General features: G+C 45.3%; 1 protein-coding gene across 1 annotated transcript in view; it reads right to left on the reverse strand.

The window, feature by feature from the left end:
- Positions 1-437: 437 nt before the first annotated feature.
- The window catches only part of ADAMTS18 (ADAM metallopeptidase with thrombospondin type 1 motif 18), a 147157-nt gene continuing 121342 nt past the window's right edge, over positions 438-26252 (reverse strand). The window contains exons 19-25 of the mRNA XM_055553528.1: positions 23197-23338; positions 20257-20383; positions 16521-16725; positions 14876-15061; positions 10307-10519; positions 5588-5735; positions 438-2430 (exon numbers count right to left, since the gene is read on the reverse strand). Coding sequence (XP_055409503.1) covers positions 2315-2430; positions 5588-5735; positions 10307-10519; positions 14876-15061; positions 16521-16725; positions 20257-20383; positions 23197-23338 — 1137 coding nt within the window. The 3' untranslated portion in view covers positions 438-2314. The remainder of the gene's footprint in view (positions 2431-5587; positions 5736-10306; positions 10520-14875; positions 15062-16520; positions 16726-20256; positions 20384-23196; positions 23339-26252) is intronic.

Raw genomic sequence — 26252 nt, forward strand, 5'->3', positions numbered from 1 at the left:
GTTTTTTATTTCTCTCTGGTCTGAAGATGTGAAATTTAGAAAATTTGAATAACTTGCTTTTTAATTTATTACTTAGGTTTTTTTTTCCCTTTCCTTGCTCCTTTCCCTCCCCCTTTCTTTCTGCAAGGATTTTCAAGTAGGGGGAAAAAAAAGATAGAAAACCCACTACATTTATGGTTTATCTAACTTGGATGATTTCCATAAATAAATGATTACATGACTAGTAAGAGTAGAAAAAAAATAATTTAGTATTTGCATGAGATGGTAAATGTCGGTTTCTAATTTCCTCAAGCACAAACAAGAAAATGATTAATGTCTTCCCTCCAACCTTTTCTCAGCTTTTCAAGAAATTACTGAGATTCTTAATCAACATTTATACACTTAGATCACCTTGGTAATGACCAGCTTCTTGCTAACTTATTCAAGAACTTAACAAGTTTCAAAGGCAAAGAAACAGAACACTTTATTATAAAACTTATAAAATAATTAAATATTACACATATATTTTGACTTTTCTCTATAACCCATGTTTATTTATTCAACACTTTTCCTCAGAATTAATTCACTTCCTCAAAGAAGCAAGTGAGAACACATAAGAATAGGCTATTAATAAATTAATTTTCCGTAAAATAATAAAAATGATAATTATATAAAGAAACAAGTTGAAATTTTTTTCAGAGGGTAAGAGGGTAGTGATATGGAGGCCTATATTTATTTTTATGATAAAATGGCCACTATTCTAGGCCAAGTCCAGGAGACAGAATATTCTAATCATTATTTCTCTGAGATTTGAGAATGTATGATTTTAATTAGAATGGAATAAAGGAGGCTCTAAATTTAACAAACCACTGTCTGGTTGGTTATGCTGAGCGGGCAAATCCCTGTTTGAATTGGGACTTTTAAAAGCAGTAAAATTGGGTTACATTCATCAAAGACATTGAGGAACAGAGTAGAATTATATAAATATGCCCTTTATAACCACATCTCAAAAAACTGCAGAAGGACACCGGCTTGTAAGTTACTTTGGTTTTGGCAAAATGATGTGGTGTTTTTCCCATGGAGAACAGTTTTAAGCTCATTAGTGCCTACCAACAGCTGGCTTCTGAAGACTGAAAATATCATCTGAAAGATTACGAAACACTCTTGTTTGTTGAAGTGTCCTGGCATATTACAATTTATTAATATTCACATAGCGAGAAGATGGATGGATTTCTCAATTGCCACTGTGACTTTCCCCTTGTTAACCAAATCCTAGGGCAAATTTAAATATGCCAGTTGCTAAGGAAAAACCCACAAGTGGCCTCTAATTTTCTAAGCATCTTTGATAATACACGGGGAGCACCATGAGTGACGTTTTCCTGTCCTTCCAAACAGGACTGTTTTGCTCTTTGTCTCCTCTTAGGTTTCTACCAGAAATGCACATGCTGATTCCCCAAGAGCAGACCTGAGGCTCCCGAGGACTTGTTCGGCTAGCACCAAAAATGACAAGGTTGACAGAGTGTGTAGGGAAACAAGGTTTTGTGGTTATTTTTTTTTCTTTTTTTTTTTTCAGAGTGTGAAGTCCAATTAAGTGGAAATCTTAACTTGTCCACGTTGCCCTGTTTTCAGAATATTCCTCAGAATACTTTTCAAGTTGTGAATTTTAGTCTTGGAGACTCTCTATATAAGCAGAATATACTTTAAACGAAATAAGAAACAACACCACACACACACACACACACACCCACACACACCAGAGAAACAGGACATGAAGCTTGCTAGTCCAGCAGCAAGCACCATCGTGAGCACCATTCGGCGTCTGTACAACTCCTGGTCCAGGGCGTCCACAGTTCCGGTCAAACTCTGAGCTCTGAGCAACAGTTAGGCAGCATGTTCCACCCACATCGGATTACTCCAAGTCTCAGTCTGTGACTTGAAGTCCGAAAGGACATTTCCAAAATCCACCTTCTGAGGTTCCCTGGGGTGGGGTCTGTCCCCAAAGTTCACAAGCATCTCTCTTGGTCAAAATTCAAACCTGTTCTCTCTCATGGCAAGCCATCACCTCCTTCCTGTAACAGTGCAAAGCAAAGCCGGTCTGTTTTTGTTCTATGCTTCTGTGAGTCCGATTTGTCATTGCTTCCCATTTTCAAGTGCTTCTGAGTACCATGTGTGTTAGGGAAATGAACAAGAAGGCTGTTCTTGAGAGCAACCCCTCCAACACGGTGGTCAGCTCACACGGGGTTTGCAGTGTTCAGCTTTCGATGGAAAGGGGGCAGGTCTCTCCGGAGGTTGCGAGGTAAGACCCTGGCCCTGCCAGGAGGGGAAGGCGTTGAGATCAGCTCTTTCTGCTGCATGACTTGCAGCACTGCTTGCCGTAGAATTTGTGGTTGCAGACGCCGTGCTGAGGAACAAGATGACACCAGCCGAAAAAGTCTACACAGGATGGATCCTCTAAGGTGAGAAGAGATTTTGGCACGTTAGGACAGGTTCTTAGCCTTTTCCTTAAGGTGAGGGCCTACAGACAGAGACTTGGGGTCGACTTGCCTATGGCCCCCCGGGGTTCTTACATGAGACATGAGGACTTTGTGGGGGGAAAAGCAGGATGAAGGCACCCAGAGGCACTGTGAAAGTCAAAGTGTTATTCGCTCAGCAGGATCTGACTCTTTGCGAGCCCATGGACTGTGGCCTGCCGGGCTCCTAAGGCACTGTAACCACTAACGAAATATAAACAGGTTAGGGTTACTGGCTTGCAAGTGGATGTTTAAAAAAAAAAGTCATCTCCAGCCTGAGCTTAATGTCTGATCCCCCTAAATAAGCTGGAGACTACCGTTGTGCCTCCAAGGCATGTCCCCTAAAAACAACATCCCCGAGGATATTGTTAAAACACTGGTTCTGTTTCAGAAGGCCTGGGGTAAGGACCCAGATGTTTTTTTTATTTCTAACAAACACCCCAGGGTTGCTGCCACTACTCCAGGCTCATTACTTTGGGGACCAACGAACCTCATATACTGGGGGTTCAAAACCTAGATTGAAGGCCCAACTGTGACATTCTGTGCAGGTTTAAATCAAATCTCATGGCCAATTTGTGAAGACATGAATTGAAGTCAGCACCAGTCTTTTTAAACTTCCTTCCTTGTGTAGGATAACAGGTGTGATTATCTACTGGAAGCAGAACAGGGGCATCAGAGGCTTTTACCCCAGAGGCCCTCAGGAGTTACAGAACACACGTGGAGGTGTACATCCATTTTTCCTTCTGTAAGCATAAATGTGTGTTTTAGGAGTTAGGGCTCAGTCCTTTGACTGGATTTGCAAGGAAATTTTTTTTTAACTTTAGAGCTATTTAGGGTCTACCCCTATACGTGAGTAAATGCTGTCATTCAGAGCTGGAATTTCTTCCTCTATGCAAGTCTTAAAGTCACCCTCAAGTCCCTGCAAACTGCACACCACTCACGGGTACCCAGTCACATCCCCCCTGAGTCCACCCTCACCACTCGCCTCTGAGCCCCGGGACACGGCTCACAAGGCTCTTTTTTTCTGTTGCTTTGCCTGTTGCCCTCAATTTGTATCTGGTCTTCCTATGAACTGCTGACAGCTCCCTCCTTAAGCCTTGGTTCTTCCGCCTAAAGCTCCCTTTCACGCAGACACTTCACTCCTCCCACCCCCAAAAGGATTAGCCTCGTAATCCTTTTGAAACGGGTGCACATCCCTGGCACATCCCTGCCCCTAACCCTCCCCCTGGATCCCGTTCTCCTGGAGTCAGAGGTATAGTCCCTACAGTGACTCACAGGATCTGGTCCCCAGGACGGCAGAGCCACCTCATCCTTTCGTTTCCCTGAAGCCTCTGCTCAGAGGTGCCCGCTTGGTTCTGCCTTCTCTGACATCCCTATGAGAACGGCACGCCCCGTGGCCCCCAGGAAGGACCACCTCTCCCAGCTTTGTTTCCCTACGTCCGATTTACTGGCATTTATCACATCACGCGTGTTTACCTACGGCCGCCTCCTCTCCAGAGCGCAGCAGCCTCGAGCAGACATCTGACTTTCTCTCACTGCTCTGCTCCCAACACCTGCCACAGCGAGGCTGCTCAAGAAGCACTTGTTGAAAAAAATAAATTCCCTCCACCTGACAGCCAAAACAACCAGTTCAAGCCATACTGACTCTCCGCTTGGGTAGAAGGATGAGATGGAGTTGTTCTTTTCTTTCCTACTAGTAAGTCCTGGTTATATCCTGAAGGTGGAGTCTAGAGGATTAGCTGACAGGTGGGTAAAGAGTGTGAGAGAAAAAGAAGAATCAAGAATGACTATGGGATTTTGACCTGGGCATCTAGAAGAATGGGGTCATGTTTACTGAGATGGGGGCAGGGTGGAGGCAGGCCCCAGGAGACTAGTTTAGGATATATCAACAGAGATACAAGCGTGACATGAGAGGAAGACTTTGCCTATGTGTCTATATGTATATAATCTTCAAGTTCAGTTATTTTTTAATACAGTGTCTTATACCCCAGTGCATTAGCATGTACCCTAATCAATCAGAATGTACGTCTGGATCAGCTTCTATTTAGACTGTAGAGATGATCCTGTTGATGCAGTGGAAATACTGGAGGACAAAAAGCACTATCACCACTTGCCCCTCCTGAGATAAGCATGGAATTTCAACATCTAGCTTCTGCTGGAAGCTAGATGCAAGTCAGGAATCAGACGTGAGGTGTCTCACGATGCTGTCAAAGTATTGCATTGGGTTATAGTTGTAATAATGATTACTAATAGCTGATTACTGAGTGTAATAGAGGATGAGGCGGTTGGATGGCATCACCGACTCAATGGACATGAGTCTGAGTAAACTCCGGGAGTTGGTGATGGACAGAGAGGCTGGTGTGCTGCAGTCCGTGGGGTCGCAAAGAGTCGGACACGACTGAGCGACTGAACTGAGCTGATTATTTGCGCCTTTGTTATGAGTCTGGTATTTTGTTTACACTATTAAGGACAACCCCAGAGCGAGCTTCACATCCTACATGCAAACAATTGACAAGTATCATTGGCTGGATCTCACAACACACATCCAGCAACTCCCACCGCTACTATCCTTGTGGGACCTCGTTCCCTCACTGGACGTGGGACCTGCCTCCTGCAGAGAGGAGACAAGTCCTCGTTCTGTTCTAGGCCCCCTCCTCAGTGTAACTTCCAGGGATCCTCCTGTGTGATGGGGATGGGAGAACTGGGAGGAATCCCCACCTGAGGAAAACTAGAGGCCCCGTGTTTGGCCAGGAAGAAATGCCTGGGCTTGTGTCCTGCGTGTCTGCCTTCTCATTTTACTCCTCTTGATACAAGGAGACCTGCCTCAGGCAGGAGGCCTGAGACAAGGCCCTCTCCTGGAAAGCCTTCCCGGGTCTCCCTTGCACCATCCCTGGCACCAGCTAGAGCTCACCACCATCAGGGACTGCCCTGGATGTATGTGCCTTGCACAACTCTCAGGAGGGCTCCTCTAATGTCGACTGTGATGTGAATGGCACCCCCGAGGGTTTGGGCAGGAGCTGCATAACTGAATACAGCAGGTGTTGGACAAATACTGCAGACGGGAGGAAAATCGACTTGTGCGTGGTGGGGTCCTTTACCTCTCTTGGCAGGAGCTGGACAGAAGTTGGTGTTACAGGCCCGCAGGACTGGAGGCTTCTGCCGCAGCAGACAGCTCGAGGAAGGCCGGCCCTGCTGGACGCAGTGGACCGAGCGCGTCTGCACCCCTCCGCCACAGGTAACGGTGCACTGCAGGAGAGGGAGGAAGCGGTCAGGAACGGGCCCTTCCCGATGCCACTCACAGCAGGGAAAGAAACCTCCGTGGCTCGTGACATTGCCAAGGCGCCTGTCGATGAAACAGGGACTGTCCAGAGCTGGGCACATGAATCCACTCTCCTAACACGTTTTGGGAGCCGTTTGATCTGATTAGAAGGCTCTGAAGCAAATGCCATCTGCTTCCCCCGAGACTCTGTGTCTCCCAGTCAAGTAACTCAGGCAGAAGAGAGGTTCCAGGCATACAGAAGCTGCCACAGGAATGCAGAAGCAAATACAGACACATCCAGCCAGTTCATCACAGTATTTAAAGAATTCCAGGCAACCTCTGCAGATACAATAGTGGAGGGGATGGTTCAGAACTTGGACAGCCAAAGAAATATAACGCTCTGAGACAGCTTAGAAATTATGTCCTCCCTGCCCAGCCAAATTCTGAGATAGCGTGGTGGATATTGTGTTTTGAATTCAATTATCTCACTGTCCAACTGAAGGTTAAAAAAAAAAAAAAGACTAAAAAGGACTGTCCAGTAATTTTTTTCCAGGTACACACATAAATATATTTCCTAACAAAAGAACAAATAAGAAAATATTATCAGAGAAAAGATAGCCCTTTAAATTAATGTTTACATGTATTTTGCTTTAAAAAAAGTTCGCTACCAGTTCATTATCCTTATTATTTTTTCCTATTTTATTGTGGACAGGTGAGGACGTCCACTTGGGACAAGCATCACTATGCAGAATGGCTTTTGAGAGGGAAAAATATGTTGTGGTAAAAAGAGTATGAGTTTTGGAATTAGCCCTAAATTCAAAGATAGCTGTATCCCTGTTACCAAATCATCTCAGTCAGAAGATGGCTAACTATTTTTGTGAAGAACAAGACAGTAACTATTTTAATTTGTTAATTGAGGTATAGTTGATGTACAGTATTATGTTAGTCTCAGGTATACAACAGAGTGATTCAAAATTTGTATAGATAATATTCCATTTATGGTTATTATAAAATATTGGCTAATCCCTTGCCTTTGTAGATTATACACACATATACAGATACACACATATATATATCTTATATAGTAGTTTGTACCTCTTAATGCCTCTCTCCCTCCAGTAATCACTGGTTTGTTCGCTACATTTTTTCTATTCCACATAAGTGATAAACAGTATTTGATTTTCTCTATCTGACTAATTTCACTAGGCATAAAACCCTCCTGGTCCATTGATGTTGTTGCAAATGACAACATTTCATTCTTTCTTATGGCTGAGTTCTTCATCCACTCACCTGCTGATGGGCACTTAGTCTGCTTTCGTATCTTGGTTATCGTAAACAATGCTGCTATGAACGCTGGGGTGCGTGTGTCTTTTTTAATTAGTGCTTCCATTTTCTCTGGATACATATGACATAGGAGTTGAACTGCTGGGTCATAAGGCAGTTCTAGTTTTTTGAGGAACGTCCATACAGTTTTCCCCAGTGTACCAGTTCACACTCTCACCAGCAGTACACAGAGGTTGGCTTTCCTCCACATCCTCACCAACATGTGTTGTGTTCTTTGCGATGATAACCATACTGAGCAGTGTCCAGTGATGTTTCCCTGTGGTTGTGATTTCTCTGATGATTAGCAAGGCTGAGCATCTTTTTGTGTACTTTTTGGCCATCTGCATCTCATTGGGAAAAATGTTTATTCAATTCTTCTGCCCGCCTCCTTTTTGATTGGGTTGTTTTGTTTTTTGACACTGAGTTGTTTATATGTTTTGGATATTATCCCTTTATTTTTCACAAACATTTGCAAATATTTTCTCCCAGTCAGTAGGTTGTCATTTCATTTTGTCCATGGATTTCTTTGCTGTGAACAAGACTTTAAGTTTAGTTAGACACCCTTTATTTAGTTTTGCTCTAGTTGCTCTTGCCAGAGGAGGCAGATCCAAAGAAAATATTGCTCCACTTTATATCCACGGATGTTCTATGTTTTCTTCTAGGAGTTTTATGGTTTCTGGTCTGACAGTTCAGTCTTTAATCCATTTCGAGTTTATGTCGTATATGGTATGAGAAAATGCACTCATTTCTTTCCTTTACGGGCTGTGGTAGTTTCCCCAGTGCCACTAACCGCCGATACTATTTTCTCCACTGTATACAACAGCCTCCTCTGTTGTAGATTAATCACCCCTAAGTGCATGGGTTTAATTGCGGTAGGGTCAGGGTCAGGGAGATGCCGCCTCCTGAAGCACTCAGCCAGGTCCTGGAGTGAGTGCCAGCCCGGGATAGGCAAGGCCGGGTCCTGGGGTCCGGCGGCAGAGCCCAGAGAGGGTGGCCGGCCCTGGAGGTGGCGGCCAGGGGGCTGTTTTCTGACACAGCTGCTGCGGGGTCCAGCATGTCTCGGAGCTTGTGTGGGGCTGGATCCCTGGGCGGCAGGAAGCCAAGCTGCCTCCTGGGCCGCTGGTGGGGCCACGGTTGTCCTGAGGCTGGGGTCCGTCTACTGGTGGGCAGGCTGGGTCCCACCGCGGAAGGCTGGGGTCCCTCTGCTGGTGGGAGAGGCTGGGTCTGCAGCTACAGCCGCTCACTGGGAGGCTGGGCTTGGCCTGGGGACTCTGGGCTAATGAGCTGGAGCAGGGATTACAGAATGGTGCTTGCGGCAGGACGGGCCCCCAGAGGGTCTGATGCCACTGTCTCGCCCCAGGGTGTGTTCCAGCTGACATCTTCTCCAGAAGACTCTGCAGGATCGGCGGTAGGTCTGTGCCTTTCTCAGCGTTGCTTTGCCCGAGAGCTCAAAGTACATCCTGTAAGAGCAGTGTGTCTGTTTCCCACAGCGCTCTGGGACGCCTGAACGTGGGCTCCACTGGCCTGCAAGCCCAAACCTTCTGAGGGCTCGTCTTCCTCGTGCAGACCCCCTGCTCCTGGGGGACAAGCTCTGCAACTGTGATTTTGCTATGAAATGTGCCCTGCGGCTTTGTCTCTCCCACCCATTTCATCGTGGTTCCTTCTTACATCTTTAGTTGTAGAAGCTCTTTTCTGGTGAATGTGTTAGTCACTACTCAGTCATGTCTGACTCTTTGCAACCCCACAGACTGTAGCCCACCAGGCTTCTCTGTCCATGGGATTCTCCAGGCAAGAGTACTGGAGTAGGTTGCCATGCCCTCCCCCAGGGGACTTGTGTCTCCTGCATGGCAGGCAGATTCTTTACCATCTGAGCCACCAGGGTAGGTTCTGGTCTTGGTCCTCAATTGCTGTTCTGTAAATAGCCATTATTTCGGCGTGCCCGCGAACCCCTACTCTGCCATGTGGGCAACTCTCGTCTCACAGCGCTAAGTCTTTTATGCTTTATGGGCCGTACGACCTTTGTTGTAGTCACTCACCTCTGCACCAAAGCAGCCACGGACCACACACACAAATGAGGACGGCTGTTGTCTAATGAAAGTTTATCCACAAAAACAGGCTGCAGCGGGTGGGGTTGGGGGGGGGTGGGCGGGTAGACTTGCCACTGGTAATCATTTGCTTATATCTGATCTAAATAATTCTGCACAAATCAATTTCCAAGTCTGTTAAATGAGTAAAATAATGGTAGAAAATTTTTAAAGAAATCCAATTTCATGGTGAGGCTGGCAGCACCTCTCAAGCCAGAGTTGTTTTTTCTGAAGAGCTAGGTAACACCTGTTAGCTATAACAATGCAAGGGCCAACCAAACCATAGCTTTGGATTCCTGAGGACACGCTGTTCTCTCAGACTCAGCATCACAAACCAGTCCCAGCTCATAAGCATCAAACCAACGCATCTCAAGTTTCTTCCAAGTCTTCTGAGGAAAAGGACACCTGTAACATCTGAATTTAGAAGTTGTGTGTCCTTGGCTGATCAACTGCCTAACTCTGAGCTTTACCAGCCTCATCCACAAAACAGGGACAATAATACCCACAAATAAGACCACTTTCCCAATGTCTCAGCTGGTAAAGAATCCACCTGCAGTGAATGAGATACAAGACATGTGTGTTCCATCCCTGGGCCAAAAAGATCCCCTGGAGGAGGAAATGGCAAACACACTCCAGTATTCCTGCCTGAAAAATCTCTTGAACAGAGGAGCCTGGTGGGTTCATGGGGTCACAAAGCACAACTGAGCGACTAAGCTCACAACATCACCTCCAGGATGAAGGGAGGAGATAGATATGTGTACAGGATGTAACACAGTGCATAGAAATGGCTGGACAAATGCTAGCCATCATTGATATTACTCAGAAACACGAGAATCAAGTGAGTCAAGACTCATGAGCAGCATTTCTAAAACACAGAAGACTCTAGTGGTGGTTTTAATAGCAGCAACAACTATGAACATTAGCAGTACCTTGGGACTAACTGCTTTGTATTACTTATTCACTGAAACAAAAAAGAAAAGAAAAAACCTAACTCTGCACAATATTATCATCTCAGTTTTATAGATGTGAAAATGGAGGCTCACCGATGCTGGAACCTGCCCAGGGACTCAGGTTGTTCGGACAGGTCCCTAACAGCAGTTGTAAACGGAATCTTGCTTAACTTTAACCCCCCTCAATCTCTGTGTGCTCACCTGTTGCCATGGCGATGAATACCACCCAGCAGCCAGACTGTACACTGGATGGGCTGGACACGCCCCCCGGTTGCAGGTTTCCTCCAAGTCCAGGTTTGGTTTCTTAATATTGCGGCACCTTCGCTCGGGGAAAGTTATCAGCTTGCCTTGGAAGGCCTTCTCGCTGCATTTCATCTCCCTCTTCCTCACTCCCAGACCACAGCTCACAGAACACTGTGGGGCAAGAAAGGAGGCGTCAGGGTGCGGGCTCCACCATCCACGTGTAATCAGAGGGATGGGACTAGGGCAGGTCAGCCACAGCCCACCAGGCTCCTGAAGGCAGGCCCTCAAGTCCCGCAGGATACAGAAGCCAGAGGACTGGAGTTACTTTCCCAAGGTCACAGCATGGCTCAGCACCACAAAATAAAGGCAGGCGCTGCCATGACACGGCACACAAGGCGAGTGAGACAGAGCCTGAGAGAAAGACGAGACCAGCAGAGGATGAGGTCAGGGTCACTGTGTAGTGGCCGGATGTCCAGGGCAGGAGGCAGGGCGCAGGGACTGGGCTTACAGGCAGTTCAGGGGAAGAACCACAGATAACAAGCAACTGTCCTTCATCTTTACCTGCCTCTCTCTTCAGCGGGGATATACACTGAGGCTGTGTTATGGCAGGAAAAAAACAAAAAGAGGATGGAGGCTGATGAAATAAGTCTGAGAAAACCTGTTTTGTTTTGTTTTTTTTAATGTGACTGACTGCTATTTTATTTAAATATTTCCTTACTTCCACTATACAAATTTTCTTTTTCAAAAACTTTAAATTTTGTATTGGGGTACAGCTGATAAGCAACGTTGTGATAGTTTCAGGTGAATAGCAAAGGGACTCAGCCATATAAATACATGTATCCATATGTATACATGTATCCCAAACTCCCCTCCCACCCAGGCTGCCACGTAACACCGAGCAGAGTTCCCTGTGCTCTACAGTAGGTTCTTGTTGGTCATCCGTTCTCAATATAGCAGCGTGTACAGGTAGGTCCCCAACCCCCTAACTATCACTTCTCCCTAGGCACCCATAAGCTCCTTCTCTAAGTCTGTGAGTCTGTTTCGTAAGTTCATTTGTCTTTAGAGTCCACATAGAAGGGATGTCACAGGATATTCTTCTCTGACTTACTCAGCACTACAGTCTCTAGGTTCATCCATGTGGCTGCAAATGGCATTAGAGAAAACCCGTTTTTAAGTATTTTAAACAGTATTATGGGATACTGTACAGGGCCTTGATGAACTGCATAAAGCAGTAAGAAATGACATCAGCGTAACCATCATCAATCATGAAGGCTAGGCATCAGATCAAGACGGCACAGAGGCAGAATGTGATGCTCCCCTTCTCCCCCGAGACATCAAAACTAGAGTTACGTGGAGAACGAGTCTCACGGAGCATCTAGCAAACGCTGGCAGAAGACCTCAGGCCTCCGAAAGGGTAAGAAAATCTGCACAAAACTAGGTGGGACAAAAGGGGGGAAAAAGAGGAATTGGGCCAGGACCTGCACCTGGGGAGGGCGCTGTGAAAGGGGAAAGCTTTCTGTACCCCGGGACGCCCCCCACCGGCAGGGAGGTCAACCAGGACCCAGGGGAGCTCTGAAGGGGGCCCAGCAAACAGGGTGTAGAGGGCAGAGCGTAGAGAGACCTCCGGTTGCTGCCGGCCTCAGACGCTCCCCCGCGGGGCTGGGCAGGCGCTGAGGCTCGGCTCCCGAGGGCAGACCCGGGGGAGGACCAGGGCTGGTGACGGGCAGCCGGTAAGGGGACCGCGGCCAAGGGAGGATGGAAGAAGTGTGGCTCACCGCCGCCTTACACCAGAGAGCGAGGCACCACCGAGGGCAAGCGCTGAAGGGGGCGGGCTGCCGTCGGAGAGTCCTTCTCCGCCCCTGTGTTCTCAGGCCGCAAAGTCCTAGGATCCTCTACCCCGCAAGGCTACTATTTCAAGTGGAAGGAGATAAAGAATTTCTCAGACAAGCAAAAGCTAAAAGGATACTGCAATACTAACCCTCTCATAAAGGAAATTCTGAAAGGTCGCCTCTAAACAGAAAAGCAGTAAGAAGATACTGGAAGAAAGAAATCACAAACGGAAAGTAAATCCGCCTAAATTAGCCAGTACGCAGATCAAAAGGAAAAACTATCTGTGAGAGCAGCAACACACGCACGGGCAACAAAGGACACACAAGAAAATGGAAACAAAGGAACATCAAAATCATAACATGTGGGGAAGGAGAGAAGAAGATGATTTTTTTTTTGGAATGTGTTGGAGCCTATATGACTACCTGTCTAAAGCAAGCAGATATAGGGAGGGGTTAACATACTTGAAAAACAGGGCAACCACAAATCAAAACCATAGTATAATTCACAGAAACCAAAAAGAACACAAGCATAAACTAAAAGGAAATCATTAAACCACCAGATGGAAAGGAAAGGAACAAAGAATGGATAAAGCAGGTGTGGTCCATCTATATAATGGAATACCACCCAGCCATAAAAAAGAATGAAATCATGCCATTGGTGGCAACATGGATGAACATAGAGATCACCCTACTAAGTGAAGTCAGTCAGAAAGACAGAAGCAACCACCATACAACTTCATTCATGTGTGAAATCTAAAATGTGGCACAAAAGAATATCTACAAACCAGAAACAGACTCATAGACACAGACCTGTGGTTGCAAAAGGAAGGGGGGGAGGAAGAGGGATGGACTGAGAGTTTGGGGTTCACAGATGCAACCTATTACATTTAGAATGGATAAACAAGGGCCTACTGTATACAGCACAGAAAACTAGACCAAATTCCTGGGATAAACATAATGGAAAAGAACATAGAAAAGAGTGTGTGTACGCGTTTATAGCTGAGTCAGTTTGCTGTACAGCAGAACTTAGCGCAACACTGTAAATCAACTATACTTCAATAAGAATAAATAAAGGAGGATAACACTGAGCTTCGCACTTGCAGCAGCTCTGTGAGGGAGTTGCACGTGTGTGCTCCACTGTGCAGACGAGGAAAGGGAGGTTTAGCTCGAGGTCGGATCTGTAGTCATCACTGAAGGCTGCCTGTGAGTGGGCTGCCTCTGACTCAAGCCCAGGCCTTTAGCCATTTGGTTATAACGTCTCTTAAAGAAACTGAGAGAGGAGGGGAGAGACAGGCGCCCTGCTCTGCACTTAGCCACACAGAAGGGAAGGGCACTGATGGGAGAAACCCAAACCTGCCGGGACAGCGGCCCCTCCTCCCTGGACCCCTGCCCCCAGGCCCCACCAGTGACCTTTTCCTTCCTTGGCCACTGTCTTGCTCACTAGGCTGTGGACTCCGTCAGAGCAGAGACCTCGCCTTAGGGGTTACTGATGTGTACTTCTGGTTTGATCTCTGCTCAGGTTTCCTCTGCCTGAGAACTCAAATTAGTATCCCAAGCTGGGAGTCTAGGAGGCATCTTCAAGACTTCCTTCTCCCTGCCCAACAGATGCCTGAAGGTGCCCGCAGGCCTCTTTAAGAACTCTCAGAAAAGACAAACACTGTATATTAACGCATATATACGGAATAGAAAGGTGGCACTGACCATCCTACGTGCAGGGCAGCAGAGGAGACACAGACGTAAAGAACAGACTTCTGGACTCGGTGGGAGGAGGAGAGGGTGGATGATTTGAGAGAACAGCACTGAAACATGAATATTACCATACGTAAAAGATAACCAGTGAGAGTTTGATGGATGACGCAGGGCACCCAAAGCTGGTGCCGTGACAACCTGGAGGGGTTGGGTGGGCAGGGAGGTGGAAAGGGGTTTCAGGATGGAAGTGACACATGTAACCAATGGCAGATTCATATTGATGTATGGCAAAAACCATCACAATACAGTAATTATCCTCCAAAGAAGGAAAGAAAGAAAGAAAGCACTCTCCAGACCCTGCTTTCCTCCATCCCTGAAACATTTCATCTTTCGTTTGCATCCCTGCAGTATCCATGTGGGCACCTTTCCCGGCTCTGGGCTTGAGATCCTCTCTCTCTGAAATGAAACCCTGATTGTTCCACTGCTTTATTTAAACTTTTAATTAGCTCCCCCAACGTTAACAGGATATATTTCTAGTCTGCCACCTCACACTATCATGATCTGTGCTTGATGAAGCTTCCACCTTCTACCCATCCCCATTCATTCCTCCTGTGTCATACTCTCCCAGCTCTGCCCATACAGGGCGTACCCTCTCTCTGAACAGCCCCGACTCCATCTTTGCCGGATTCCTGCTCATCCCTCAGGCTCAGTCTCTCTGGGAAATCTCTTCTGCCAAGCTTAAGCTCTCTGAGGCAATCACAGACCCCATCACAGCACTCCACTCGCCTTACCTGTATTTTTATACACACGCTTTCTGCAGTTTGGTACCTCCACCGTCCATGCATTGCCTCATCACTGAGATGGATGTTTTACAATCGGGATTTCATGGAGAAATCAGTGGGGAAGGATGAACAGTAAGTAGCTACCTGGTGTATATGTGCAAGCCTCCAGATGCTGGTGGATGAGCTGAGCATTTCAGAAACCCCCAGGAGTGCATCTGACCGCCTACCTCACTCCACGAAGAGATGAGCCACTGGAGCCGGCTGTTCTTGGGACAGCGTCCGAGCACGCAGCCCTCCTGCGAGTCCGGTCTCGGGGCGCCGGTGCATGAGCTCTCGGGCACGGCCTCTGCCACGGCAGCGCGTCTACACGTGACTTCACGCTTCCGCACTCCTCGCCCACAGGTCTTCGAACACTCGAGATTAAAAAGGAAAAAGCCATTAAATGCCAGTCTCCAGTGACCGTGTTGCAGGTAAATGCTTGGAAAAGCACTGATGCAGGGTTTACAAAGCTATTTTTAAGCACCAGGAGCAAATGCCCAGTAAAATTCCTTGTAGTCAGCAGGAGAAATCTTTCCTCCATCCAGAGACTCTGAGTCCAGATTAGATCTCCTTCAACAATCTGAACACTCAGGGGCTGCTGTGTTGTCCCAGGTCTGAAGACAGGTTTTAGTCTTCATGGAGAAGAAGAGAGGGTTTCTGTGCATAGCACACATAACAACCTGGAAAACGGTGCAAGGTCTATAACACAGTTGGTTGCTGTAACTGTGTCTCTCTCTGGCACAAAGCAGAGTCAGTTTGGGCATTTGGCTAAAGAGGATTTTCAGTGATTTGGAGGAGAATCATAGAAGTATATGTCTGACAGCAACTGCCACAGACTATGGCACTCATCAAAATGGGTTGGGGGTGTCCAACTCTTGCCCTTCTGTCTGTCTTGTCTATCTGTCTTGTCCTCTGCTATCTCTAGGCTGGGCACTGTGCTAACTCTCAGGGAAAATTAAGTCAACACTCATCAAATGTTTGGGAATAACTTTGCATGGCCAGCTAACGCTCTTCTATTCCTACCATCTTGACCTTCATAAGACCTGTGAAATAAGGAAGGCAGCAAATTATTCCCTGGTTTTCAGATTTGTGGTTCAAAAGTCTTCTAAGTGATCCCAACAGCTTTTGAACCACAGCTCTGAAAGCCAGGACAGAAATTATCTCATGGGGTGGTTAGAGGGTCATGTGATACAGGCTCTGGTATATACTTATGTGTAGCATCACACAGAAGGCATTAAATGACTGTTCTCTGTTGTGGTTGGCTAAGTCTGATAATATCAGTGTCCTGTCTCCATCTCCCTTACAAATACAAAGGATGAGACTTCCCAGTGGTCCTCTTGCTATTACCCCATTTTTAAAGGGGAAGCATCTGAGGGTCACGTGATGAGTCAGCCACCTGTCAAGTTGCGGAGAGGAGCAAATATGTCTGATGTCAGACCATGGCTCTGCACCACGGAACATCATTCATTCATGGTGCTAACATCTAGGTGGTTAATTCTTATTCAATAGAATTCTTATTTATATTTGTGACTTTCTTTTTCCAGAATGGTAAAAATTTTCATCTGCTTGTGAAATGCGTTTCCAGGGCCATGGTCTCTAATGGCAGGTGGGTCCTTTACCACTAGCGCCGCCTATCCGGCTGCATGACCATCACCAAAAAGGCTAAAAATCACAAAAGATGCTAATTAAAATGCCCATTCACATGACTGTGTGATTCCCATGAAGGTATAAACAGCTGAGATCCTCTGGGGGGAAGCAGAGACACCACCTGTATTTTTGTCTCCCTCCTTTTTCCCGGGGACTGGACTCACGACTCCAGTAATTCCCACTTACCTGAGACCAGGGCCCAGGGCTCCATTCCGGAGGGCAGGCATGGCTGTTGCAGGCTTGAACCTGACTGGGTGTGCTCACCGGGCAGAGAGAGTGCAGGACCGCCTCCTCCTTCTGGAAGGGCTTCTTCTGGACGCACTGCACCTTCCGGCTCTGCTGGCCTCCCGCACACGACCTGCTGCAGGCGCTCCACTCGCCCGGCTTCCAGCTTTCAAGGAGAGACGGGATTACTTCCGGGGAAGCTAAGACTCTGCATCATCAATGCCAAAGCAGTTACTGTGAAAGATTAGCCACCTGCTGGAAGCCTTTGCTCCACCGCAGAACCAACAACCAATAACTGATTCTTCTTCTATAGATTTGCAAGCCTACACTGTCTATTACCCCATAGTTCTGGGGAAAAATACATTCCCACCATCAGGCGAAGAAATGTATGCTGTTTGGAACTCTGAGCAATTCAGTCTAATTTACTGGGATCTTAAACCCTGTGCCAGAGACTCTCCCAGGCATTAGGGTTGGAAAAAATGAATGAAGCCAGGCTCTTCCCATGAAGGTACCTGTGGAAGTAGTGGCTGTGTGAACACATCAAGGCAATACTTTCTGATCATTTCTACAACAGAAGTTAATACAAAGTAAAATAATGAGACTATTGACACAAGATCAATGAAGAAGGGAGAGGGGTGTGTGTGCGTTCACACATGCAAAAGAGAGACACATTGAGAGAGGGTCTCAAGAAGAATGTTTCTAAATAGGCCGTTCCCCCAACCTCTTTTTCTGGTTAGCCTTAAACTCTACGGTTGTGTTGGAGGAATAACCTCAAGTTCCTTATTTCAAGATTTTGAGCTCACTTTTTTCACAGCTGTTGTACCTGAGACTTGGTGTACACTAAAGAGTGATCATCTGAAACTGTGAATCCTTTTCAACAACCACCTTGGATTAATTGAAATTGTCTGATTCGAAGGCCTAGCATTAAAAAGATCCACCAGATAAGATGGTGACGCATTTCAAAGCAGCAGAGTCCAAACCCTGCTCACAAATGTTCAAGTTTTATTTGAAAACATAAAACATCACGAAGACCAAATATGTTTTTGATATACCTCTGCGTTACTGCATTTGCCTAGTCCTGCGATTTTTGCTCTGGCTCCCCCACCCTCAAGCCCAAGTTGTGAGGTTAAACACCTTTCTGTTGGTCTAGAGAACTTGCCTGGAGAAGGCAATGGCACCCCACTCCAGTACTCTCGCCTGGAAAATCCCATAGATGGAGGAGCCTGGTGGGCTGCAGTCCATGGGGCCGCTAAGAGTCAGACATGACTGAACGACTTCACTTTCACTTTTCACTTTCATGCATTGGAGAAGGAAAGGGCAACCCACTCCAGTGTTCTTGCCTGGAGAATCCCAGGGACGGGGGAGCCTGGTGGGCTGCCATCTATGGGGTCACACAGAGTCGGACACGACTGAAGTGACTTAGCAGCAGCAGCAGCAGCAGAGAACTTGCCATACAAGTTCTAGGATTACAAGTATTCTAAAACATTGCATAATCCATGTTATCTAATTCAGTGAAAGAAAGGTGATAGCAAATGGTTCCTTATATTTGTACAGCACTTTATCTTCCAGTAAGAGGCAAAGAAAAGATATCTATTATCATGAGAGTATTGGTTTTAACATTTACCTATACGGGTGGCATTTTTGTCTGCCAAATTCAAGTTTCTTTCCTTACGTGGTAAATATGATGAATTTGTAAAAGTACTAGAAAGAGCATAACACACTTTTTTGTGACATGCTTGGTTCTCCACACGCAGGCCCCAGGCTCACTCTCCATTTCAGGATCTTAGTTTCCCCAACCAGGGATCAAACTGTGATGCCTCCTGCCATGGAAGCATGGAGTCCTGACTGCTGGACCACCAGGGGAGCCCCCTTACTGCTTTTTTCATGTGTTGTTCTTACAGCATGTGTCTCACGGCATCTCAGTTATTTGTTTGCACATCTACCTCTTCCCTTAGATGGCAGGTTCACTGATGGCAGCAACTACTAATTACTCATGTCCATCTTCCAGTCCTGAGCTGAGGACTGGCATGCTCTCAGGGCATAGCACATGGTTGTTACAGGGAAAATAATGGGGTTAGATCAGATGAACGCCTCTGTCCTTAGAATTCTAATGGTCTAAGCCCTGATATATCCCTGCTGAAGAACAGTCCCTAAAAGATCCCATTACTTGACAGGAAATACTGCAATAAGTAAGAGGTGGCAAAAAGGGAAACACAGCGAAAGAGCCCATCCACTCCACCACTCCAGCTCTGTAGTCATTGCAGGGGAAGCTTTGCTTTCAAATAGCCAGAGAACTTTGTCACTGCACAGAATACTGTTTTCTGTTAATACATGGGGTCATCACGAAAGTTCTAGGAGTTAAACATTATCAATACTCTCTCTCTCTTCATGGATGTACATACGAACGGGGTCCCTGTCTTTGCTTGGGCTTCCCTTGTGGCTCAACTGATAAAGAATCTGCCTGCAATGCGGGAGACCTGGGTTCGATCCCTGGGTTGGGAAGATCCCCTGGAGAAGGGAACAGCTACCCACTCCAGTATCCTGGCCGGAGAATTCCATGGACTGTATAGTCCATGGGGTTGGTCAACAATGGTGGAAAGGAGGCTTTAAATAGGAAGACAGCAGCTTGCCATTCAAGTGTTTTGACAATCCCTACATGTACATAAACATATACAAACCCATCTAAAGGACAGATTATTCCACAAGGGTCGATAACACTGGTTATTAGGGCCACTGGATATGTTTAAAGCCAGACGTTTCTTGGCAAAAGAGATAAATCCACAGAAGCCCCTCAAATTTCTTTCTTCTTTTTGTGTTCAGGATAGAGTTAGTTCCAAATTCTAAGAGAAAACCCAAGTTGACAGTTGGGCGTAGGGGATCGGTGGGTAGCTGAAGCCCCAAACAATTATGACATACACTCTTTACAAGGAAAAATAGATTACACAATATAATTTCATCACCACAAAGCAAACACTGCTTATTAAGATGATCAGGGAGATCAGGGAGTGCAGCACTGCTTCAGAAGAAACTCTGTCAACTCTATATAAATACATTTGGCAGAAGATAACTCAAACCAGAAGAGACTCCATTTGCCTTGGGAACATTACTTAAAATTAGTGTTCAAACAATAGCGTGGCTAAAATCAATCCTGTCGCAAACCCACTGAGATCCCCACAGAGTGTCCTCATCAAAAACGGGGTTACCACTCGGCTGCAGTCCTGCCTTTTGACTGTATGTCTTGCTACTGTGTAATTTGCATGTGAGGTTTCACGGGTTGCACAGTAATACGATTTTTAAATTCTTGGATGACTCTATAAAAGTTGAGTGCACAACCGCAGGGAAATTTAGCTAATATAGGTTTCTGTGTTATTTAAATATCTGTTTGATTTAGTTCAGAGAAGAGGGGTCTCTAAAGGTTAAAAAAAGATGCCTTTATGCCTTTTTTTTTTTAACCCCAGGATTACACTGGCATAGACAGGGTCTGAACGTCTAAAGTACATTTGTGTTTTTCAAGTTACATATTTTAATGCCAACTACTGTCTCTTTTTTCTATTGACTTTTTAGAGGGTGAGGGTTATTCTTTCTATCTTTGAATCACTTTTGATCAGAGGCATTGACAGTGGCTTCAGTCATCTCATATCAGCAATAAAGCACACAAGTACAAGTGCAACCGGAGAGACAGTCCCAGATGACTTACTAGGCAGGGCAGGAGAAGGCATTGCACATTTTGGGTTCAGTTGCTGGCCTGGCTCTTGCATTGCAGAATGAGGAATTGACTTGAGTGTTCTGATCTCGTAAGCAAACGGCCTTGACACTTATGTAACCTAATAAGACATCAAAAGTTACCAAGTGAAAACTACAGATAACCAATGCCATTTAGTTTCCAAGTTTAGCTTCCCATGTACCAGGGTTCTGATATTTTACTGAAGACAGAATCCAAATAGTGTGTGAAAACACTTTATTTAAAAACATCTACAACACATGTGAATCCCACTTCTATCTCCACCTGCCCCGAGATAACTGCTTTCATAGTTTAATATTTTTAACACGCAGCTTCTTGGTTTTCGAGACCACCATGGATTCTAGAATCATACAGTGATAAAAACGACCTTTTGAAAACAGGGCTGCTGTAAAGAGAAATGTCTCACAAGCTTTAATTTACATTGCACATATCTAATGAAAAATGGTCTTCAAAGAACAGTCACGGGTGAATTTATTGTGGAAACTCTAAGATTCTGCGTTTTCATGAAGCAACTTTTACTTCCATAAGACTGTGGGGCACATATAAACGGAAACTTGCACTCACCGACCATGTATTCAAACCTGTTCATATGACTCTGTTTTTTGTTTCTGTCTGTTCACCCTACTGCCTGGCTTTCATTTTCGGACCTCTCATCGGAGATGTACGGTTTTCTGTGAATAACTGTATTTGATAGCTCCCCATATAGGAAGCCTGCCTCCTTTTTTAATCGTTTTTATTCACATGGACTTTTCCTTAAAATGGAATCTGAACAACAATGAAAAGTCACCCCTGCTAGAATGATTAGGTTGAAGTGGGTTTATATTCAGGAAAAGGAAAGTGAAGTCGCTCATTCATGTCCAACTCTTTGCAATGCTATGGACTGTAACCTACCAGGCTCCTCTGTCCAAGGGATTTTCCAGGCAAGAGCACTGAAGTGGGTTGCCATTTCCTTCTCCATTATGTTCAGGAGGAACTGATCAAAACATCAGGACTCTCTACAGTTAAGAGTTTGCTTCTGGAGAATGTATTCATTTGGATTCCTCTTATGCCTCAGACCCACCATGCTCTGTGAGTCACATGAAGGGGATGCTAATTCAAGGCAAGGCAGAATCCCACAGTGCATCTGTCCAACGTCATCCCTTTGATTGTCTTTACTCCCTGTAAGTGGAAAATGGACTCTCTCTCCTTTCCAAGAAAGTCTGCATTCCCTGGATACCAAAAAATTACTGAAAATGATCTTAAAGACCATTCAATGTATGAACAACTGATTATACTCAAACACTACATGAAAAACAGCATAAAGATATGGCTATAGCATGGTTTCTGTTCCTTATAAAAAGATCAAATGCTATGTGTGGCGTGTGTCTGAGTATGTTAAAACACATGCATTTTTTATGTTTGCTTGAGAAAAAGAATAGAATGATATAGACCAAAGTATTAACGTTGGCTACTGCTGATTAAAGGATTATGGGAGATTATTCTCTTCTTTATAGCATACTGCTTTTAAAATGTGTATTAGTAAAAATATATAATAATTATCAAAATATTAATCATCTGTATTAAACATATTTATATAATATGCATGTGAGATATATATTTATATTAAAATTATTCTATCTTTTTAAAAAAAGAAGTAATCCTACTTTGTTAACTAGCATGGGCAGCCAAAGCCCAGGCCTCAGAGACATAAGGATTTCTTCATTTTCTCTATTTCTGCTGCCTCTGGTCCCAAGATGCCCCGTTTTGCCCAGTGGAAGGACACAGTCAGAAGCCTGCTGTCGCCAGGCACTCTGAGCACGAGGAAGTGAGAGACCGATCTTCACGCTTTGGTTTCATGTCATGGACGTATTTACGGACTTTCAGCCTTCTTCCCAAAGGGGCAAGTGTGACAAAGACTGACTTACCAACAAATATGTGATATTCTTCAGATCAGATCAGATCAGATCAGTCGCTCAGTCGTGTCCAACTCTTTGCAACCCCATGAATCGCAGCACGCCAGGCCTCCCTGTCCATCACCAACTCCCGGAGTTCACCCAGACTCACGTCCATCGAGTCAGTGATGCCATCCAGCCATCTCATCCTCTGTCGTCCCCTTCTCCTCTTGCCCCCAGTCCCTCCCAACATCAGAGTCTTTCCCAATGAGTCAACTCTTCGCATGAGGTGGCCAAAGTACTGGAGTTTCAGCTTTAGCATCATTCTTTCCAAAGAAATCCCAGGGCTGATCTCCTTGCAGTCCAAGGGACTCTCAAGAGTCTTCTCCAACACCACAGTTCAAAAGCATCAATTCTTCATGATATTCTTAGGTCTAAATAAAATGCCTCCCTTCTACTCACTGAGGGGATGGCTGTGACTCTTCCTTCCTTACGAGGGTTATTTCTCAGATTGAATCCACTTGCCTGCAGAGATTCTGCTGACATCACCCCTGGGGGGATAGACTACCCCTCCTCCATGTGTTAGCTCGCGGCCTTAAGCCCGTCTGGTGTGTGTTTTCACTGTCTATCGCCTACCTTCTCTAACTCCCCCTGGAAACTTGACAACAACAGAAAAGCCAGGACAGAAAGAAAGAAAACTCTCGGCAGACATATCAACCCATCAATCCTCATATTTATAATAAAGGGACACGTGTTTTATATTTTTCCCCCCTGGAAGTTTCAGATGCATCACTTTCGAGTCCTGGTTGTAGTTGACTTGAGATTTGCTTGAGTTGGTTCCTTTCTATTAATACATAGGAAAATCCCCAAAGAGTACAAATAATATTTAATTTTTTTCCTCTAAATAGTGACAGTCATAAAGATAGTTCTTTGGTTGCTTATTTCAACCAGACAATTGAAAGAGGTCTGGAGTGGGAGAACCTGTTTTAAGAGAAGATGTGGAAGACAGAATTGGGAAACCTACCTCCCCCACAGGAGACGGAACAATCTGTCTGCACTGTGCTCCAGGCGTAGCTGTGTCTTTTTGAGGCTGGCAGAGTTCCATTCGTGACCTTGGGAAGTGCATACTTCCAAGCTATTCCTGGGTTTTTGCCTTGCATGAGAATCTGGACAGTATAAGATACAAATCAGAGATCAAGATGCAGGTCAGACCCTGGAATTCCAGAAACCTCACTGAACATTTTAAAGCTATTTATACAACATTTTGGAATCAAGATTGCTGGGAGAAATATCAATAATGTCAGACATGCCGATGACACCACCCATAGGGCAGAAAGCGAAGAACTAAAGAGCCTCTTCATGAAAGTGAAATAGGAGAGTGAAAAAGTTGGCTTAAAACTCAACATTCAGAAAACCAAGATCATGACATCTTGTCCCATCACTTCATGGCAAATAGATGGGGAAACAATGGAAACAGTGAGAGACTATTTTCTTGGGCTCCAAAATCACTGCAGATGGTGACTGCAGCCATGAAATTAAAAGATGCTTGCTCCTTGGAAGAAAAGTTATGACCAACCTAGACAGCATATTAAAAAGCAGAGACATTACTTTGCCAACAAAGGTCTGTCTAGTCAAAGCCATGGTTTTTCCAGTAGTCATGTATGGATGTGAGAGTTGGACAATAAAGAAAGCTGAATGCCGAATAATTGATGGTTTTGAACTGTGGTGTTGGAGAAGACTCTTGAGAGTCTCTTGGACTGCAAGGAGATCCAACCAGTCCATCCTATGGGAAATCAGTCCTGAATAGTCATTGGAAGGACTGATGCTGAAGCTGAAACTCTGATGCTTTGACTACCTGATGCAAAGAACTGACGCACTGGAAAAGACCCTGATGCTGGGAATGATTGAAGGTGGGAGGAGAAGGGACGACAGAGGATGAGATGGTTGGATGGCATCACCGCCTTGAATGGACATGAGTTTGAGTAAGCTCCGGGAGTTGGTGATGGACAGGGAGGCCTGGAGTGCTGCAGTCCATGGGGTCACAGAGTTGGACATGACTGAGAGACTAAACTGAATGACATTTTGATCCCAGAGCTGGTTCATGTCATTGTTCCCAAGTACATTTAATGTTGACTGGAAGTCTGCCCATGACACTTTAAATGTGTAGCTCTAGTCAGTCAGAGCTGTGATGTGGAAAGCTAGTAGGGGACCAGGACATTTGCTATAAGCCCATGACTCTCAACTCTGGGTAAAACCAATTAAGAAAGCAAGAAAATAGATCTTTACATTATGTTGAAGGGAGGCCAAACTATAAAGTGTTAACCTTCACATTAAACTTGAAAGCCTAGGGTGGTTCTCACACACACTGGTGCCCCACAGATAATGAAAGTGTTTTTCGTTCAGTCACGTCTGACTCTTTGCAACCCCATGGACTGTAAGCCCACCAGGCTCCTTTGTCCATGGGGTTTTCCAGGCAAGAATACTAGAGTGGGTAACCAACCCTTTCTCCAGGGTATCTTCCCGGCCCAGGGATCAAACCTGGGTTTCCTGCACTGCAGGTAGATTATCATCTGAGCCACCAGGGGTTGAAACTCAATCTACATATATAAGTTTTTAGGATTGATTCTGGCCCATAACTTATAACCCATCTCCAGGATGCCAGCAGGTGTTAGGCACAAAAGAAGCACACATAAAACCTAAGAATAAACACCCACTTAGAATCACCTATCACCAACTCCAGAATCCAGGCAGATGTCCAATAGAACTTCCAAAGAGAATTTGCCCAAGAGTCTATGTCTGTTAACTGTACTGGGATGAGCAGATAAGACAAAAAGAAACATGATCAGAAGTAGGGGTTGGTACTGGAATGGATTTGACCTCAAAGGGGCAAGGACCCTGGATAAATCTGACCCTAACAGGTGTGGCCACTAAAAGAGCCATCATTTATAGGCACTTTGTGGATGTCAGATACTCTGTTGGGCTTTTGCGCTGCATTATTTTAAAAGAGTCCTCTAACAACTCTGCTGCTGCTAAGTCGCTTCAGTCGTGTCCAACTCTGTGTGACCCCATAGACGGCAGCCCACCAGGCTCCCCCATCCCTGGGATTCTCCAGGCAAGAACACTGGAGAGGGTTGCCATTTCCTTCTCCAGTGCATGACTCTTAGCGACCCCATAAGACTGCACCCTACCAGGCTCCTCTGTCCATGGGATTTTCCAGGCAAGAGTACTAGAATGGGGTGCCATTGCCTTCTCCAACTCTAGAATGTAGCTAATTTTTCACAGTGAAAAAAATAAAACCTGAGAAGAAAGAAGTTGTGCAAGATCACACAGGTGACTGGTAAATGAGTTTAAAATAGAACTTAGACACTCCAACAAACTGTGCCTAAAGACTGCAAGATATCATCTTGTTTTGTATTTACTTTTCATTGAAGTATAGTTGAGTTACAATGTTGTATTCATTTCAGATGTACAGCAAAGTGATTTAGCCATACACACACAATACACATACACATATAAATATCTATAACTCTCTCTCTCTTTTTTTCAGATTCTTTTCCATTATAGGTTATTATAAGATAATACAGTTTCTGGTGCCATAAGTAGGTCCTTGTTGTTTATTTTATATATAGTAGTGTGTATGTATTAATCCCAAACTCCCAACTTATCCCTCCCCCCTTTCCCCTTTGGTAACCATAAATTTGTTCTCTGTGTCTGGAGATCACTTTCTTTTTGGTGTGGGCAAACACATTATTGGCCTCCTTTGCTGATCCTCTCTTTTCCTAACTATGTCTCTTTTTTCCTTCAAATTCAAAGCATGGGTAAAAATAGCTGGTTCTCTCCCATCCCATGAGTCTTGCGGAAAATCTGTTACCACCAGAGCTGGGCATTCATGCCCCCAAAGCAAAGCAGATTTCCAGTTAAAAATAGGAACCCCTGGCTCTATCTCTGTCTGGTGGGATCCCACCTCAATTAAAGCTGGGTGGGTGGCAGCGGTTCAGGGACCTCCACTGTGCCAGACCACTCCCTGGGCTGCTACGAAATTGCTTCCACTTTACTATCAGCTTAAATGTCTCCAGAAGT

The sequence above is a fragment of the Bubalus kerabau genome, chromosome 17 (genome assembly GCF_029407905.1).
Source record: "Bubalus kerabau isolate K-KA32 ecotype Philippines breed swamp buffalo chromosome 17, PCC_UOA_SB_1v2, whole genome shotgun sequence".
Lineage (NCBI taxonomy): Eukaryota > Metazoa > Chordata > Mammalia > Artiodactyla > Bovidae > Bubalus > Bubalus kerabau.